The sequence below is a fragment of the Platichthys flesus genome, chromosome 24 (genome assembly GCF_949316205.1).
Source record: "Platichthys flesus chromosome 24, fPlaFle2.1, whole genome shotgun sequence".
Lineage (NCBI taxonomy): Eukaryota > Metazoa > Chordata > Actinopteri > Pleuronectiformes > Pleuronectidae > Platichthys > Platichthys flesus.
The window spans coordinates 1394906-1415023 of NC_084968.1; the positions used below are offsets into that span (position 1 = coordinate 1394906).

The 20118-nt window shown below is 42.8% G+C and overlaps 1 protein-coding gene across 1 annotated transcript in view; it reads left to right on the forward strand.

Annotated features, from left to right (window-relative positions):
* Positions 1-2435: 2435 nt before the first annotated feature.
* Positions 2436-20118, forward strand: part of adam19a (ADAM metallopeptidase domain 19a) — a 211810-nt gene continuing 194127 nt past the window's right edge. Inside the window, exon 1 of the mRNA XM_062383936.1 lies at positions 2436-2604. Coding sequence (XP_062239920.1) covers positions 2475-2604 — 130 coding nt within the window. The 5' untranslated portion in view covers positions 2436-2474. The remainder of the gene's footprint in view (positions 2605-20118) is intronic.

Consider the following 20118-nt stretch of genomic DNA (forward strand, 5'->3'; position numbering starts at 1 on the left):
AGACATCGCTATTGTTTGATTATTTATTTTTTTACAGCACATGGACACTGGCCAGAGCCTTCATCACCAAAAGCTCTCTTGACCTGAGATTTAGTCCTTTCAGTTTTGCATCTGTCCCATGTTAGAAACGACATCAACACGCTCACTCGTGAATCCTTCTGGACTTCATACTATAGGTGGCTGTCCGGAAGAAGTCTGGAGAAAGCCTTGAGGCTCTCACTGGGACAGTTGCATTCACACATCCAGCCTGTCTGGAGGATGTCTGGAGGTTCTCCAGAGTTCAGTATGTGTCTGACAACAGCTTTAAGTAGAACAGATGTTCAGGGTGAGGAGTGGGAATTAAAGAGGCAGCATTATTCTAACTACAACTGCACTATAGTGCAGCCTGTACAACTCCATACCTGAAACAGAGATAGATACTAGATACGACTCTACTGATTGTACAATACGATGTAAAGCAAATATTATTTCAAAAATGTTGACATATTCCTTAAGATTTCTACATTATATAATTACTTCAGGCAACAATGCCCTCATGAATTCCTATGGGATGGCAATGCATTTTAAAATAGAAATATATTTCCATTCCATTTATTCTTTCCCCTTTCAAATTACAGTTTTGTATGTTACTCTTTACTTTGATTCATCGTGTAATTTTTTAATGAATATAGCTGACCAATTTGATGCATTAAATGCAGCTCTCAGAAAAGTCTTTCTGCATCCTGACAGTTCATTTTAAGAGTTTACGAGGAGACGTTGAAGCAACAAAAGCCAAATCCAGCCAGCTCCTTATCGAGCGCAGAGCGACGTCAAGTTAATGGCAATCACAAAACGACCGGATGACAGGTTATGAGAATTTCAAAATAAAAGCCCAAATTGAGAACATTGAGCGTAAGATATGCACATTTAATAATATAATTAGATGTAAGTACTTAATAAATCTTTTTGATATTGCATTTGGTGATATTTAATTGTCCAGTGTAGTTTATTTGGCTATGGAGCTGAAGAATGAATAAAACAAGCCTGTTTGTTCTCCTTGTTCTCTCTCTCCATGTTTTTCCTGATTTCCTGAAATATTTAGATACTTCAAAGTAAGAAGCTGTACTATCTGGGTCTGCTATCGAACAGCTTTATATTCATAAACTGTATATCTTGAAACCAAACGCATGCCAACAAAACAAAGCATACTGCAGATTCTGGCAATTTCTTTGGCCATAATGCAAAATAGAATTTGAATTTTGAAAAAATTAGTTTTGACCCATGTTTTTCAATGTGTTGTGCTATTAGAGCAATCTGTGGGTGGTGTCGACCACCCTTCTGCAGATGTGCCTGCAGAGAACTGTGTCAGCCAAACAAAACCGACCTTAATGTGGAAGCATTTCTAAAAATAAAAAATTGAATAATTTATTCAGTTTTAAATGTAAATTCTAAAGTAAGATGTAACATAACATGATATACATACACAACATAGGGCTAAAGTTGCTTTATGCCTTTTTTGACTGAGCTGCCCCTCTGGATAAAAAAAACATGTTTTAAAAAGGTGTGTTAATATCAGTGGCCCAATTGTTGCTATGATTTGAGTAAATTACATCACGATATGAAATATGAAAACGAAATGATGCAAAGCGAAGGCCTTTGCCTCTTATAATGTGACAATGTCCAAAGCGATTTTTACATTGGGACTTGGAGTCTAAAATTGCTATAAGTACGTTTTTAAGAAGAGTTTATTTTCGAAGTTTGAAAATTGTGGTTTGAAATTGGATAAATTATGTCAAATCTTATCACTGCTTCAAGTAGCTATAAGGAAATATAGCCTATTTGCAACAATGAGGCAATTACGATAGTATGACATGAGATAAAATGACAGAAGAAAGGATAAGACCTTTTTAGTACTTCAGGGAATTATTGTGCCAGCTTGCTCCAAGATTACAGTATAACAATATATGTTACACAGTACACAGAGAATGGTCTATATTTATATATTATTGCTGACCACTCAAAGCGCTTAACAGTAATGGGTTATTGACATTCACCTATTCATGCAGCACTTTGAGAGGTTCAGTAAAGAGATTCAACAACCGCTCTGCCCCCTCAGCCACAGCTGACACCAAAAATAATAAAGTCCAAAAATAGTGTAAATAAAATAATGGTTTAAAGTACCGGTATGTAAAGAATAATGCAGAGAAAATAAACCAGTTAGTATAAAACAAATATTTTCAGGTTAGAGCAACGTCCCCTTAAATGTCTATGCACGCCATGCTTTATATAATCAATATAACGAACCCCTGTGTTCAGCTCCAGGCGTTACTCTATGGTCGCGATGCGCTCGTCGGACCTTTATTGTGACGGAGCGGGCAGGAAGCGGCGCGTGTGAGTCCCGGCTGGTGTGAGGGCCGGCCGAGCGAGAGAGAGAGGCAGAGTAGAAGAACGGCGTGGAAAGGGAGGACGAGTCGGCGGCACCGAGGGTCACAGGGATGTACAGTAAACACCGGCAGAAAAATGGCCAGACGTCACCGGCGACATGTGCACGTTTGCTGCTCTTTCTTTCCGTCCTGCTGCTGAGCGGAGCTCCGGGAAGAGCCGGCGGACACACCGGGGACGAAGGTAAAGAGGCAGCGGGGCGAGCATTGTCCAACTTCTCCCAACATCTACCAGTTGCTACTGACACGCCGGAGCGCCCCGGCACGGGAGCGAGTTCCCACTGTGTCAGTCACTGGTCGTGTTGTTTGTGTGTGTGTGTGTCTGTGTGCGGAGTCAGAAATGCTCCGTTGTGATGCTGCTCAAACTTTTCTCACGCTAGATCCCTGGCTTTATCAGGACGAACCAGATCGTGTGTAGAATAATGGCAATTGAATCCTGCGTTGCTTTTCAAATCAAACACGTCCCGCACTGGCTTTCTCGATCTAGCCCGTGTTTATTCTCCAGTGTCCCCGAAGCTTTGAAACACTACCCCCGCGTCCCACTGGGACACATCTGTACTAGTTAGACTTCAACATCTGCCGCCTGACATCGGAGGGAGGTTTGGAATGTGAGCGAGGGGGGGAATAAGGTGAAACCCCGCTGAAAGTTGACTCCGCCGAGTTGTGCTTTTCTTGCCGAAATTCCCAGAGGATGTCAGTTTTTATTGAGCTGTGCGCAGACATGCTTTGAATTGTGACATTCTTCAAACGGCTGTTGGGCGAGCGTGTCCTGATCAAAGGCACGGGTGAAGCGGGCTCGCTCTCTGACAACGATAATACAGTTAGAATGGATTTCTTTCTTTCTTCAGTCTCCCATAACTAAAGATCGTCCGTTTATCATGAACTTAGGCACGAGGAGTAGCTGCATGTAGTATTCATGTTACAAATGACCCCCCCCCCCATCAAACCAAAAGAAAGAAAGAGCCCAGTTCTCTTCGTGCCTTGTCCATAAAAGGCAGAGTTCAGAGTGTAGCACGGGTACAGTAGAGCATCACAGATTTCAGCCAGTTATACCACAGAGGGTGTGTTTTTGCAGACTTTTCATTTGTTGCACCCACCACAATGCATAATTCCCCATTGGACTCATCTGTTCTCTTTTTTTAGAGACCGTCCCAACTTAGAGGTCCTGACGGAAAGTCTGTATTTGAAACAAGCTCAAATAAACCTCTTCATTGAATGTGTTCAGCACCGTCCCTCTGTCAGGCAGCCGGGGGAAGGCAGAGCTGTGAGACAGTGGCTGGTAAGAAGATGCATCATTCTGTCCAGTCATGTGGGGCTGACTGAGCCTCCCCAGGGCAAAAGGAGACTCAGACAATAACCCCCATTCAAAAAAACATGCTTCAACTTAATGCAGTTAACCGCTTCTCTCTCTCTCTCTCTCTCTCTCTCTCTCTCTCTCTCTCTCTCTCTCTCTCTCTCTCTCTCTCTCTCTCTCTCTCTCTCTCTGTGTGTGTGTTAGTGAGACTTGTATACAAACCAATCACAAGGTCGAGTACACATCATCGCTTTGTTGAGTTAGTTGTGTTCAGTCGGTAGCAGACTAGTTTGTACTTTCTTTCTTACTTTTTTCGACTGTCTGCATGTTTGCTGTGGAAAGTTCTCACCACTGCTCATCAATGGTTTGATCCCCATACGTCCATGTTGTTAGTTGAAGAACTCAACTTGAGTCAGTGTAGAAAAAGCTCTGTTTGTATATAATGTGAGATAAAAATGTTTTTAAAGACTAACAAAGTAGTCAGCATTAATGATGAAAGCAGGTCCTGTGGGCATGTTTGACAGGCTACTCTTTCTTGTCTCACTTAACTGGAAGGTCAGAGGTTACATTGATGCTGCAGAGCTAGTAGACCTTCAGTAATTTCCTTAACAACAACTGGGTAAGTGTATACTGGCCCCTGAAACCAATGAAGCATCTTATAATTTTCTTTAAATGTTTTTCTTTTTGATCCAGTCAACAACCAACAATCGAATTGACAGTTCTGATTATCAGTGAATATAATAGAGTGCATTGGATAGAACATGTACAAAAACAAGAGATTAAGTGCGTAAAGGGAGGAAACAGCAAAGCAACACATTCAAACAAATCCCTAGAGTGAGTAAAATTAAGAAAAATCACTACAGAAGCAAAATAATACATATTTAAAGGAGCTTATTCCAAAGCCTTTTGAAATAAATCGGTTTTCTGAAGCTTTTTTAGAGAATACTAATCTTGCAAGTCCGAGTTAAACAGATAGTTTGTGCTGAGGTTGTGGTGCCAACAGCAAAAGCTCTGTAACTCTTGAGTCATACATCCTGACGTGGGTAGTACCAGCGAGATCCTGTCTGAGGACTTCAGAGTACGTGCAGGTTGATAAGGGGAAAGCAATTCAGCGACAGTCTGGGAAAAGGCCATGAAGTGCTTTAAAAGTCACAAATAGAATCTTTAAATGGATTCCGTGATAAACTAGTAGCCCATTTGAGACATAAATAGGGGAGTAATATGATCTCCTCTCTTTGGTTTTGTTATATTTGAAGTATATGAATAGTTCTCTGTAGTAACCAGTTAAGAGAACATTACAGAAATCTAAACATGAAGAAATGAATGTGTGATGGTTTGTTTCTCTCTTAAGCTGTGACGTGAGTTTTTTTAGGAATGATTCGTCATCTCATAATGAAGATTTGAGTCACATAAGACAGAGATCTCTGAGAAAGACTTGAGTGTTCTTAAAAAAAAGCCCAAATTAGGCTTTTAAATTTATTAGGGTCAATGATAAGGATCTCCCTGTTTTTTGGAATTTAACTGAATTTAGCACACATTCTGTTTAATGTCACTTAGACACTGTAGTCAAGGATAAGATTGTGGTGTTTTAAGGCTTAACCGGGACATCTATTTGAGTGTCATTAGCATAAAAATGGTCATGCTTACCAGATATATCTGTGAACAACAATTGGTCCCAAAATGTAGCCATGGGGCACACCAACATGTTCAAAGGAGGGGGGTGAAACATGGTCACCAATAGACAAAAAAGACATTAAATTAGACGAGTAGGAGATCAATCCTTGTCCTAGTTAAACCCAATCAGTGTTGCGTTCTACTGATGGGAATATTGTGCGGTATCATTGCTGTGGTATTTTCTGAGACCGGACAGGAATTTTCCATATATGTGGTTATGTATCAGAGCCCCCACAAATTGTAAAGCCACTGACCTTTTAAGGAGTTTAGCTGTAAAGGGCAGCTAAGAAAAGTGGTACTTGTTCTTATATAACGGGTGTAGATCAGGATTGGTTTCACTCAAGCGGATCTCTGATATTTTTGGTCACAACCAGAGGATCGTGACAGATTTTTACTGAGCAACCGGGGGGGGGGGGGGGGGGGGGGGGGGGCTGGCATCTAATACATAGGGGAAGAAAACAGACGCATAACATCCACAGGACTAGATAAGCAGAAGTTTTGGGAGATTTGTGTAAATCAGAATACAGCTTAGACAAGGGGCGTCAATACATAAAAAAAAGGGGTTATATTATATGATAATGAAACTTAAAGATTTGAAAAGAAAATTCAGGAGCAGATCCACACTTGAATCTGACATCATTGATCAATAGTAGTAAAATGGAGTTTGTGACTGTATCAAAACAGAAAAATACATGATTTTTTGCATGTTTAACATGTACATTGAAGGAGGTCAAAACATAATTTTTACCTTTTAATATTAGTGTCAATTATTATTTTCTTGACCCCTAATACAACAGATCCATGTACCGTTATCATAGGGATAGCAGACAGTATTCATTGAAGGTTTGGAAACAGAGTAGGCATGTGAATCAGGTGGTAGAAATGCAGCCCAGGGTGCTGAGTGGGACGAGATAAGAAGAACTACAGAGGGGGGGGGGGGGGCTGATATCAGAACAAGAGTGTAAGTAGGGCATCAGGTATTTTTCAGATGATATGTATGAGCGGCTGTATGTAGAGAGTAGGAACTGTTTGAGGCCAAAACACAGGCTCCCAGGGGCATTCGGATGGATTGCATGCTTTTCCATGGAGGGTTGCATGTGGTGCAAGAAGAGATTAAACCTGTCAATGAAAACCATGTCATGTGTCTGCCATGTACAGTGTAGCCATGTTTTGGAGGCGGTGGATCCTTCTGAACTGCTCACCTCCTTATCCCAGAGTTGGAATAGGGCCAGAGATAAAAATTTGTTAACTGCTGCCTTGTGGAGGATTGGGTATGTCGGCTTTATCCTGCCGAGGTAGATCTGACTGTCGCAGGGCTGCGTCGTTTTAAAAAATCGACACCAACTCATATGTGGATATTTATAAAGGAGTCTGGGGAACCGTTGAGCGACATCCGGCACGTTAGCACCTGACATGCAGTGTCTGCCAGTGTTGTGTATGAATGGCCAAAAGAGCGCTGTATAAAGCACCTGCTCATGGGGAAGGAAACAACATGACTTCTGGTTTTTGTAAGAAGCCTCCCTGTTTTCTGATCTGCTCATGTTTTAATTTGCAGTAAATGCAGTTTCAGCCCATCCTGCATGTATTCTTCTTGATATATTCAAGATCATGTATATTTCTACTGCTCTAATTCCATCAGTATGATAATGTTTTATTTTTATTTTTAGAAAAAATGAATCCACTACATCCAGGAAATGTGTTAAGCCTACAATGTAGAAAGTTTTAAACTATAGTAAACATCAGTCTTTCGCCCTTGTTGAATGTCAAATACATTCAAGTTTAAGCTAATTAGCAGTTCAATTGTGCTATTTATTTATTAATATATAAAAAACATCCAAAACTAGAAAGTGGCAGCAGTTGTAACCGGAGAGTACTGTACCACTTTCCCTCTCGACATCCCAACCAGACCGTCCTCCTCCTACCTTATTGTTTTACCATGTTGTTTAATTTTTCTGTGTCAGCGTTCTCTTCTGCAGCATGGTGTCACCCAGTAAGGCGCTGGTTAACGGCGAGCATCATGTTCTAAATAGAACAGTGATAATTGGCTGATCCTCCTCTCCCACTGCCTTTTGAAAAAAATATGCTCCAATAGCACAATACAGATGTCAGTAAAGCATATGTGCCATTAAAACTGGGTAATAATTTGCAGAAGTCAGCAGAACCACAGTCATTAACAATCCCATCAGCCATCTGCCACGACGGTTCATTGCTCAACATTGACTCTGATCCTCTGAAGACCAGAGAATATATTGTGTGCCCCTGACAATAATGCTTTATTTTAAAAAGAACCACATAACATGCAAGCAAAACAATGTGTATTGTTTTCCATCGCTGCAGTTGGCGATTGTTTCCTGTATAATTTAATCTGCGTATCATTTTCTTGAATAATTGCTTAGTCTAATCTGTCAGAATGTGGTCAACAGCGTAACACTTGAAAATATTCGATTCACTGTCAGATATGATAAAGAAATGTGGTGTTGAAACAAATCAACATTTGGCATTTTTTAAAGATATAGATAGAGATAAAAATGACTAAAACTATTTATCTAGAATAATTGGCCTTTAATGTGTTGATCAACTAATTGAATAATTGGTACAAAAGCAAGTGTGCAGTAACTTGTCGTTTTGTGCAGTAACTTTACATTTTACATTACAAATAATAATATGATCCATTGTTCATGTGTAAATCTAGATTACTGCAGCTATTGAATCAGGAACTAGCAAGGTGTCCTATACTCAACCCCAAATTGCCCCTAATGGCTGTGATGGCAGTGTATGAATGTAGTAGAAAAAGCCCTCTGTATAGAGGTGCTGTATGAATATTGGCTCCATTAAATGTGAACTTTGCTATAAAGCGCTTTGAATGGTTGATAAGAATGGAAAAGTGTCCAGTAATAATATGCTCTGTTGCCCCAAAGTGGCCAAAAATTCCAACAAAAACTCCAACAATGCAACAATAATCAATTTATAAACTGTTTTTCTATCTGAATGTTTATCTGTCAGACTACAGCATTGATTCATATTCATATTGTCATGCTATCAAGTAGGCAAACCTTTCTGCTAATGAAAAGGTGAGGTGTTAATCATATTGTTGACAATGTCTTCACAAAGACAAAATCATAATTAAATACAAATTCAGTCCAAACTTTCCGAAGGAGCGCCTTAACAGCAGATCTACGAGACCCTCACTCACTCACTCATCGTCATCCGCTTATCCGGGGTCGGGTTGCGGGGGGAGCAGCTCAAGCAGGGGGCCCCAGACTTCCCTTTCCCGGGCCACATTGACCAGCTCTGACGGGGGGATCCCGAGGCGTTCCCAGGCCAGTGTTGAGATATAATCTCTCCACCTAGTCCTGGGTCTGTCCCGAGGTCTCCTCCCCACTGGACGTGCCTGAAAAACCTCCCAAGGGAGGCGCCCAGTGGGCATCCTTACCAGATGCCCGAACCACCTCAGCTGACTCCTTTCTAAGTAAAGGAGCAGCGGCTCTAATCCGAGTTCCTCACGGATGACTGAGCTTCTCACCCTATCCCTAAGGGAGACGCCAGCCACCCTTCTGAGAAAACTCATCTCGGCCGCTTGTACCCGCGATCTCGTCCTTTCGGTCATCACCCAGCCCTCATGACCATAGGTGAGGATAGGAACGAAGATCGACTGGTAGATCGAGAGCTTTGCCTTGCGGCTCAGCTCTCTTTTCGTTACAACGGTGCGGTAAAGCGAACGCAATACCGCCCCCGCTGCTCCGATTCTCCGGCCAATCTCACGCTCCATAGTACCCTCACTCGCGAATCAAGACCCCGAGGTACTTGAACTCCTTCACTTGGGCTAAGGACTCATTTCCTACCCGGAGTAAGCAATCCATCGGTTTCCTGCTAAGAGTCATGGCCTCAGATTTAGCGGTGCTGATCCTCATCCCAGCCGCTTCACACTCGGCCGCCAGCCGATCCAGTGAGTGCTGAAGGTCACAAGCCGATGATCCAATGAGGACCACATCATCCGCAAAAAGCAGTGACGAGATCCTCAGACCACCGAACTGCAACCCCTCCCCACCACGACTACGCCTCGATATCCTGTCCATGTATATCACAAACAGGATTGGTGACAAGGCGCAGCCCTGGCGGAGACCAGCACCCACTGAGAACGCAAACTGACTGGCTGCCGAGGACCCGAACACAGCTCTCGCTTTGGGAGTACAGACATTGGATGGCCCTGAGGAGAGACCCCCTTACCCCATACTCCCGCAGCACCTCCCACAGTTTCTCCCGGGGGACCCGGTCATATGCCTTCTCCAGATCCACAAAACACAAGTGGACCGGATGGGCATACTCCCAGGCCCCCTCCAGGATCCTTGCGAGAGTGAAGAGCTGGTCCGTAGTTCCACGTCCGGGGCGAAAACCGCATTGTTCCTCTTCAATCTGAGGTTCGACGATCGGCCGAACCCTCCTTTCCAGTACCTTGGAGTAGACTTTACCAGGGAGGCTGAGAAGTGTGATACCCCGGTAATTGGCACACACTCTCTGGTCCCCCTTTTTGAACAGGGGAACCACCACCCCGGTTTGCCACTCCTTTGGCACTGTACCCGACTCCCACGCGATGTTGAATAGGCGTGTCAACCATGACAGCCCCTCAACACCCAGAGCCTTTAGCATTTCTGGCTGGATCTCATCAATCCCTGGGGCTTTGCCACTGCGGAGATGTTTGACTACCTCAGTGACCTCCACCAGGGAAATTGACGACGAAACACCATCAACCTCGAGCTCTGCCTCCAACATAGAGGGCGTGTTATTCGGATTCAGGAGTTCCTCAAAGTGTTCCTTCCAACGTCCGACGACCTCCTCAGTTGAGGTCAACAGAGTCCCATCCTTACTGTACACAGCTTGGATGGTTCCCCGTTTCCCCCTCCTGAGGTGCCGGATAGTCTTCCAGAAACACTTTGGTGCCGACCGAAAGTCCTTCTCCATGGCCTCTCCGAACTTCTCCCACACCCGCTGCTTAGCCTCCGACACGGCAGCAGCTGCAGCCCTTCGGGCCTGTCGGTACCCTGCAACCGAGTCCGGAGTCCTCCAGGATATCATATCCCGGAAGGCCTCCTTCTTCAATCGGACGGCTTCCCTGACCACCGGTGTCCACCACGGTGTCCGAGGGTTACCGCCCCTTGAGGAGCCTAAGACCCTGAGGCCACAGCTAGCCACCGCAGCTTCAGCAATGGAGGCTTTGAACACCGCCCACTCTGGCTCAATGCCCCCAACCTCCACAGGAATGCCAGAAAAACTCCGCCGGAGGTGTGAGTTGAAGATACCTAGGACGGGGGCCTCCTCCAGACGTTCCCAGTTAACCCGCACTACTCGTTTGGGCTTACCAGGTCTATCCGGAAATTTCCCCCATTCCCTGATCCAACTCACAACCAGATGGTGGTCGGTTGACAGTTCCGCCCCTCTCTTTACCCGAGTGTCCAAAACATGCGGCCTCAGATCAGATGACACAATCACAAAATCGATCATTGATCTTCGGCCTAGGGTACTCTGGTACCAGGTACACTTATGAGCACCCTTATGTTCGAACATGGTGTTTGTTATGGATAATCCATGACTAGCACAGAAGTCCAAACGACCGCTCGGGTTTAGATCAGGGAGGCCGTTCCTCCCCACCACGCCTCTCCAGGTGTCTCCATCGTTGCCCACGTGGGCGTTGAAGTCACCCAGCAGAACTACGGAGTCCCCTACTGGAGCCCCATACAGGACTCCATTCAGGGTCTCCAAGAAGGCCGAGTACTCTGAGCTGCTGTTTGGTGCATCTTCACAAACAACAGTCAGAGTTTTCCCTCCTACAACCCTTAGGCGCAGGGAGGCGACCCTCTCGTCTACCGGGGTAAACTCCAACACCGCTGCGCTCAGCCGGGGATTTATGAGTATCCCCACACCCGCCCGGCGCCTCACGCCCTCGGCAACTCCGGAGAAGAATAGAGTCCAACCCTTATCCAGGAGTACGGTACCAGAGCTGAGACTGTGCGTTGAGGTAAGCCCCAGCAGATCTAACTGATAGCGCTCCACCTCCCTCACAAGCTCCGGTTCCTTTCCCCACAGCGAGGTGACGTTCCACGTCCCCAGAGCCAGCTTCTGCCGCCCGGGTCTGGTCCGTCGAGACCCCTGACCTTCGCTGCCACCCATGTGGCTGCGCACCCGACCCCAACGGGTCTTCCCACAGGTGGTGGGCCCATGGGATATCTACGAGACCCAACTCTTGTAATTCTGTACATGGATACGTCTGCACAGATTGTAAAGGTTAAAGGAGGACTGACTCAAGGACTCTTTGCAAAACACAATTCGGATTGTTCCCCTCTCAAAGTCTATGGCTAATGGATTTTTTAAATCTGGAACTTTGTGAATTTTATCAAGCACGTCTTGGACCCTCACAGAAACTGAACCCATACAAACTTCGTATTCTTCCACTTCTTTGTGCCTGTTGTGTTTTGGTCAGGCACCTGCTGACTACTCATGCCTCGCTCACAAATTCAAGTGAGTTACACAATCCTTTTGAAAGATTTTACAGTATGGATTCTCGCCGCAAGGTAAATGCAATACATCTCAGTGGGCAGCAGGTTTTACACAGGCAGAAATGACAAGAGTTTTAATTCACTTTTAGTGTTTACTTTGGCCGAGTTAGAAAAACCCGGGGCTGCACTTTTCACGGAAGACACATTTCATTTGATTTTAGTTTGATCCGTCACAGATGCACCTGATGTATCTCCGGGGTGAGGAGTTGTTGTGGCCATTGTGCATTGTATAAACACGTTATTTCTAATCATTTTGCAGCATTAGTTCTAGATTATTTATGAAAACACAGCACAGTAACAAAGACATAAACAAGAAGTCTGGTGATATGCTCAATGATGAAGTGAGAGCGATGTCCTGAAGTCTGTCACGTTTCTGAGTGATCAGAATGTGTGCACTATACAGAATAGCATCGGTCAAATAAGGCTTACAGGAGCGGATTTCGAACAATATTGCAAAATTATCAGCCTCCCACAATCTGGCTGCTTTACAAAGTGTCTGTTTGGTTGATCGTCTGTAGACAGCTCACAGTCCCAGTGGCCACTAATCACCTGACTGGGTTACTTTGGAGAGTCTCATTCCTCGCGAATCAATTATTTCCTCTGACAGTTAACAGTTATTTTTCACACTTCAGTTTTCAGAGCTCATCATGTGTGTCAGCTGTGATTCTTGTCTGTTTGACATATTCTTCCCTGGTTCATTTCTGCGTTTCAAACTGGACCAACCAAGCACTCATAAGGCTGTATGAATACACTAACTGTATTAATAAAGAATCTGTTGCAATAATTGAACACCACATGTTTTAGTCCTGGAATATGAAAGAACCTTTATAAACCCCAACTTTCAGATATCTTTGAATATAAAAAATATATTGTCAGCTAGGGTGAATTTGGGTATTCTGGGAAGTAAAGAAATGTGGGACACCTAAGCTTCAGTCGGTTTATCACCTGTTCTAACCAAATCTAGTCAACGCGTCTTTAACTATAGGTTAGCATGGGTATCATGTGGCTGAAATTGCATGACCTCATGGTGGTTGATGTCACAGAAAGGGGTAAGTGTCAATCAGAAGCTCCCCCTTTGGAATTACATGACATAGTTCGACTAATGTTAAGGATATTATTATGTCATGAAAAAATATGACTTTTACATGTTTAAATGAATTGTTTCTGATTATTATGCCTGACATGCATAAGTGACCTGTCCCAGATTATGAAAAGAATTGTTTTCACAAAAGAACACTTAAAGCTGTTCCATGTCTCCTGATGTTTAATGTGTAGGTTTGCACGTCTGTATGATTCTGTACCCTTAGTGTGTTAACCTCAGTAATGTTACTTCCTGTAATCATTATTCCCAACAATTTGTCAATCTCAGACATGGCATCAAAGGGTAAAAAAAAAAAAAAACGACCTACAAACTTCTAATGTATCTTTGCTGTGCAAGGATTCAAATAAACTGTGCACTCAGCAGTTTTCTTTTTACCCTCTGCCTGCAGCATGGCCCATTTACCAGGCACAGAGCGCAGCCTGCCCCGGGCCTGCGCCTCACATGCTTTTGCAATGCAAAACCTGTTCCTGGAGCCCAGAGGAATCCATATGGGATGACTTTAGAGTTCTTTAAAGTGTGGGCTGTTATTCCCAGTGTGTGGGGGGGCAAGTACTGGCTGTGTGGTCTGCAGAACTGCTGTGGCACGACCGCTGAACAGGCAAACTATCATTAGCGACCCGATCCCTGACAGTGCCCAGCTCACCTTTTCACACTGCCTCATTTTTCAACTGCAATCACCGGGGCCGGCGAGACAGAGAGGTTGCACCCTTGAAGAATATTTTGTTTGAAATCTAACTATATTGCATGATGTTTTTTTTCCGACACCCACAGATAATGTGCCTGGTCCTCTCTGGTCTGCTGCGTGGGCTTCTTCCAGTCGTTATTCCTTTTCAAGTGTTGTGTTGAGCATTACAGGTCTGCGGTGTGTAGGTGAGGGGCTGCCAGGGAGCACAGTGTTTCTGAGAGCTTCCTGTTCCAGTCTAATGCTATTGGTCCCGGTGTAATGTAGTTCCACATCAACATGTGACGTTGGTAAACCCTTTTACACTGAGCGGAGATAAAAGCCTCTCTTGCACAACAGATTAGTGATGCGCCTCTCCTCTGTCAGAGACTTCACGTGATGTTAAGCAGAGAATCAGAAAAGTCCAGTAAACATTTCTCTAAGTGCCTTTAAAATATGAATGTCTGATATGTTTTAAGAACAATTCTGTTTCGAGTTTGTAATTGGATTTACTCTCATTTTACTATAATGATGAATTTAGTCCTGGACAAACATGATCACTATAAGCAGTTGTCACCTCAAAATTCTCTATGCAGGAAAAACCCTCTATCGGCCACTTGTAGAAACTCTGAACACATAGATGTGTAGTTACATTCACAACTCTTGTTTCGAGTAGCAGTTTGAAAAAAGGATCAGTCCCTGGATTTAGAGGCATTTCTGAATATCAGAAGGTGGTGTGTTCAGTTGAAAACCGAGCCTGAAGTTGCCCTTTAAATGTCAGACTAGGCCATTACCCTCTACCCCGGCTAAATGATCTGCTCTTTATCACAAACCGTACTGGAGATGATGTGACAATGAAGTCTCTAAGACAGGCTGTCTGTGTGTCTGTGTTTCAGTCTGTCTGTCTGTCTGTGATAACTCGGCCAGTTTTAATCCAATTTGGACTAAATTTTGCAGGTTGGTTCAAGTTAACATTCAACATTCAAGGACACAGCATTTGATCAAAGTTTTAACCTAATGCTAATGCATGGGGAATACATTGAAAGCACAAATACATATACATATATCCATTTAATAGAGTTACACATTGTATTAAGAATCCACACTTATATACCCACAGAATAGATATTTTATACTCATCAGGATTTACCATTTCCTTTTACAGTGGCATTATCAATGTATTATTATTTGGCTGGCCTGCATCCCTCTTATAATTGTCATGTGATAATTATTTCATACCTGGCCAATCAAAAAGATTAATCTGGGCTCTAAAGTTAAAAAGTTTGTTACTTAAACAATCCAAAAAAGAAGCTTTTAACAATCAAGCGAATACAGAATATTCCAGACCTGAAAAATCCACCCCTTTACACAGTTCATCTATGTGCAGCACTTTCTGTATGACACACCACCCACACTGTCAGTATCTTGACCAAGGACACTAGCATGTGGAATGGGGGAGAAAGGGATCGAGCCGCAGACCTTTTTGTCAGTGGACGACCCGCTCTACCTCCTGAGCTCAGTGTTTTTTAACTGTTCTGGCTGTGCCTTGCTACGAAAAGAATCTCATCCTGTACGGCAATACAAATCTAATCTGAACTGAACAAGATATCAAAATGTTACTTTTGTGTCGTGAGGAAAACAAGCCCAAACATTATTATCTCAGATTTTATGGACAAGCTGCTTCTGGACCTGTGAACTCAACATGAGGGCCCTTTGTTTGATTGGTTTTCTGATCCAGGCAGCCTGTTGCAGATGCTCCTACTTCTTTTCTTCTTTTTTTCCCAAATTCTTCTTTTTTTCACATGCTTTCAAATATTTCAGAAGTAATTTATTTCAGCTGCAACCTCTAAACCTGCTAGTACAGAAAAAATTCTTGTTTGAGAGAAATTACTTTCTCAGCTACTGTTTTGTATTTATGTAGGAACTTGTTTACACCTAAAGCACCAACTGATCAGGTCGTCATGCTGAAATCAGGACTCATTATCAAAGGCAAAGTTAGAACACAGGACAATGACATGTTGAGCTATCTGTCTTTGTGAGGAGTTTTTGTGAGTGTAGTGTTTCACAGAGTTGTAGCTACAGGATGATACTCAGGATCACAATGCTGCCGCCAGCACAGAGGCAGAGAAACATTTCTGAAGCCCAGACATGGAACTGTTAGCTGAAGGGCTACAGTTGCAATCAGAAATATTCAACCACCTCACCTCAATAGACATTATAGTGATGTGGATGACAGATAATGACAATAAATGACAAAAAAACCTCATCAAACAACAGAAGATATTTATTGATGCGTATTTTAGTTATTTTGACAACAGAAGTTGACTTAACTTTGAAGTTCAAATGAAAAATGTAACTCTTTCAACACATGTGAATGTGCAGTATTATTCAACCCCCCAGCTTCAGTACTTTGTGGCGCATCCTCTAGCTTTTATAACTTCTAAAAAATGTTTTCGTTAAGTGCGGACAAGCTTCTTACACCTCTCGATTGGAATCTTTGCCCATTTTTCAAGTGCAAAAGCCTCTAGATCAGTGATGTTTGATGGCTTCCATGCTGCAACTGCCTTCTTTAAATCCCACCAAAGATTTTCAATCAAATTTGTATCTGGTGACTGTGAATGCCACTCCAGGACGTTCCAGGATCTTTTTCTCAACCAAGCTTTGGTGGACTTGGAGATTTTGCTTTGGATCATTGTCTTGCTGGAAAGTCCAATGATCACCGAGGTTTAATTTGTCAACAGAAGGAATCACATTCCTCTTTAAAATGGCCTGGTATTTCTGTGAATCCATGATGCCATGTACACAATAAAGATTGCTAGTTCCTGCCGCAGAAAAACAGCCCAATATCATCTTTGACCAACCTCCATGCTGGACTATGGGGATGTTATTCTTCTGGTCATAAGCCTGGCCTTTCACACGCCAGACATACCGCTGGTCCATACGTCCAAACAGTTCCAGTTTGGTTTCATCAGTCCATAGAACTGTCACCCAAAACTCTGTAGGCTTATCCAAATTCCTCCTGGCATATTCTAGTCGACTTTTGATGTTGCTTGTGGTCAAGAGCTGTGTGCGTCTTGGAGCCGGCCATTAAGTCCTTTATTATTCAGTGCACGTCTTATAGTTGCCACTGCAGCACTTGTACCAGCCTTCATCAGGTCATCCTGTAGGTGTCTTGTAGTCACACAGGGATTTATCTGAGTTGTTCTGACTAAGTTGCTGAGGGTCCCTGATGAAATGCTGGGCTTTCTTCCACGGCCAGGCATGTTTGAAGCTGCTCCATCAGTTGTAAACTTATCACTCAACTCATAAAGAAGGCATCCGAAGTAGAATCTTGATCAAAAAACAAGATTCTGTCTACTTTAATTGATAAATCCTTAAAATCTTTGGGGGGTTGAATATTTCTGATTGCAACTGTACATCCATGCCACATGTCCAGAGTCATCATAGGCCTTGGTCAGTTAACCTGGTAACGGTGTGTGACATCATCCACTGTACGGCCCGGTACCTTCTCAATGATCCGCTCTGTCCACGTATACTCAGTTTCTGCGATACCAGAGGACGTGCTGTGTGCTGATGTCGTAGAGGGCCTGATACATTGGTATTTTTACTTTCTTCCTCCTAACTGTTGTGCAACATGACCAATTCCCCTTTTTTTTTTTCAAAAGTAATATCAAGTTCTTTGTTTGGACTTCTTTGAGAAAGTCGGCCTTGCTTGTGCATGATGGGTGTCTTAGTCAGAGGAAGCAGACATTTTTCTGTAAACACGCTGGACGAGTAACATTTACCAGAACAGTTTAATCCAATGTTTTTCAAGGTTGATGAAAAATGTGTGTGTGTCTTCTAAGTCCCTTATCTTACAAGATATGTAAATATGGATCCTTTAATTAAATAAAATCCGAATCCCTAATCCCTGTTTCTTTGAAAATAAAGAAGAGCCTCAGCTCATATGCACATCAGATACAGAATCACCTCCGAGCGGAACACATTCCCTGAAGCTATAATGTTGTGGAAGTGATCCCTCTTTCTTGCAGACGAGAATGGTTTGATTACATCTCCTCCCTGAAGGAAGAGCACACGCACTTGAGATGGCCCAGTATCAGTCAGCTGTAGCTCAGTTCAGAAAAATGCCTTTTGCCACCCTGAGCTAGATGATTATCGAGTGATTATACACAGGGAGATCTGTTGATGTTCTTTCCCGGATTGGTTGAGCTTGACCCAAAAGAGTCTAAACCAACCAGTGTTTTCATTATTAACCTGGGCACTGATTTGGCAAAGAGCGCACTCTTACAGATTTACAGCCGGTGCTAACCTGAGCTGGGTCTGCCTGCTGAGAAATGTGTGCCTGAATACTAACCCCCTATCAGCTCCGTAGTTCTGAATCAACAGGCTGTACATATTTGTAAGTGTTCGATAGGGCTGCATCTATCGATAATATTTTTGTAAACTATTAATCAAACATTTATTTTTGCGATTAATCGATTAAATTAATGATTTATTTTTATTATAATGAATTTATCAAAATGGAAAAAAATGTCTCAGATAAACACAAATCTTTTTTCTGCTTTAGCCCTAGTGTTAAATGCATTGACCATGTCCTGGATGTAGACTGGACAAGTATTAGTGTTTTAAAACGGATGCGGGCAGACACTGGTAACCGGTGAAGGGAACGGAGGAGCGGAGTAGTGTGAGTGGATTGATAGTTCCTGTGTTGATAGGTTAAAATAGAAAAAACCAAACAAAAAAATGTTCCTCCTCATCAGAGAGTAAAAGTCTAATAGCAGAACAGCAATTTTGTTCCACAACACAATGAAACAACCTGAGGTGATACGTGTTCAGAATAGTGTTGTATCACTTGCTGAGAAAGACGGGTAAGACCCACAGTCATGCATATGTAAATGTTACAGCATTTCAGGAATTGCAGGAATAATTTCCGCCGTGTCATTGGAGTTGGTGATTATTCTATCGCACACATGCATTGTAAAGGCAGCTCTCATTGTACCTGGTGTGAGGGCAGGTTAGCGGAGCCTTTAACTATCATCAGTGTAGAGCTAGGGAGCTACTTTCCCCTTGGAAAGCCCTCACACTGACAGATAGCATCAGTTCAGTACTGTGGAGTACAGTACTTGAGGGCTTCGCACTCAAACACTTAGATGGAGAGCCTTGCTGCTTCTGTCACATTGATCCTTGGGATTTTTTAAACCTTGTGTCCTTCGATTAGGGCCAAATAAGCTTTGCAGTCCTTTGTTGCTGCAACCGCACATTGTTATTGTGTAATGTCCAGTTCTGATGTCCATATTTCTCAATGAGATTCTTCCCTTTGACAATCGTGTCTTTTGTTGTAAAACCGTGTGACATTTACATTATATATATGCAAGCAGTCTGGTGTCCACACACAAAGTTAACCATATTAAGTTAAACTAGATTCAGTTAGTAGGAGCACGGGTTAAATATTGAAGATTGGCCCCGCTGATTGTTATGGGTGCATTCAAAGATTCAGTTCACGGACAGGAGAACTGCTGCGCAGTAGAAATACCAGCATATAGAATGTTCTTTCTTTTTTTTTTTTATTTAAAAAAAAACAACAAAAACAAATGGCATGAGGAAGAGTGCTTTTACTCTAAAAATCTTAAGGATACCCCCGCCCGAAGTGGATCCCTGTGCACATAAAGCCCAGTAACACTTGGAGGGATAGATTTGTCAGGACGTAACACCAAGATGTAAGCAAAGCAATGTGTAGTGGGTAGTTCAATGCAGCGAGGAAAGATCAGACCTGTGTATTCCAATATATCTAAGAAGAAAGGATGCGATTAAACAAAGTAGAGGATCACTACAGTCTAATCATTAAACTGTAGTGATCCTCTACTTTTCCAGGAATATGTGGAATTCTGTGACTTTCTCAAACACTCTATTGAGGACAGTGCGAAATATTTGTAATTTATCTGTGACATGCTGTGATAAATTGAACATGCATTATTAAAATCACGAAAAACCTGTCTGCAGTCCTCCTAATTAGCAGAACTCAGTAGTAGCCTTGAGCTATTGGAATGAAGGATAACCTAGAATATAAAATGACTTCTTTATATTCGCACTAATATCTGACATGTTTCTGTAAAGCAAACTCGAAGCAGATTCCACTTTGTACATTGTTTTCAAGTTGAACTCCAACTTGAGGCATTTTCACATAAACCATTTGAACATGAAACTAAATCCTCAACAATCAATATTGCATATCTGGCTTCCCGACTGTGCCATCCTTCTACAGCCCCTACCTCCATGCTTTTTTTTTCACCATCAATTTATTTCCAAATCCATGTAATTTCCCTACTGCGTTGTTTTAAATGATTATGAAACTCTGCTTCAGTTCTCGGAAAGTGCCTTATAACCGTTGAATATTTGTAGTTTGGTATTGCTTTTGG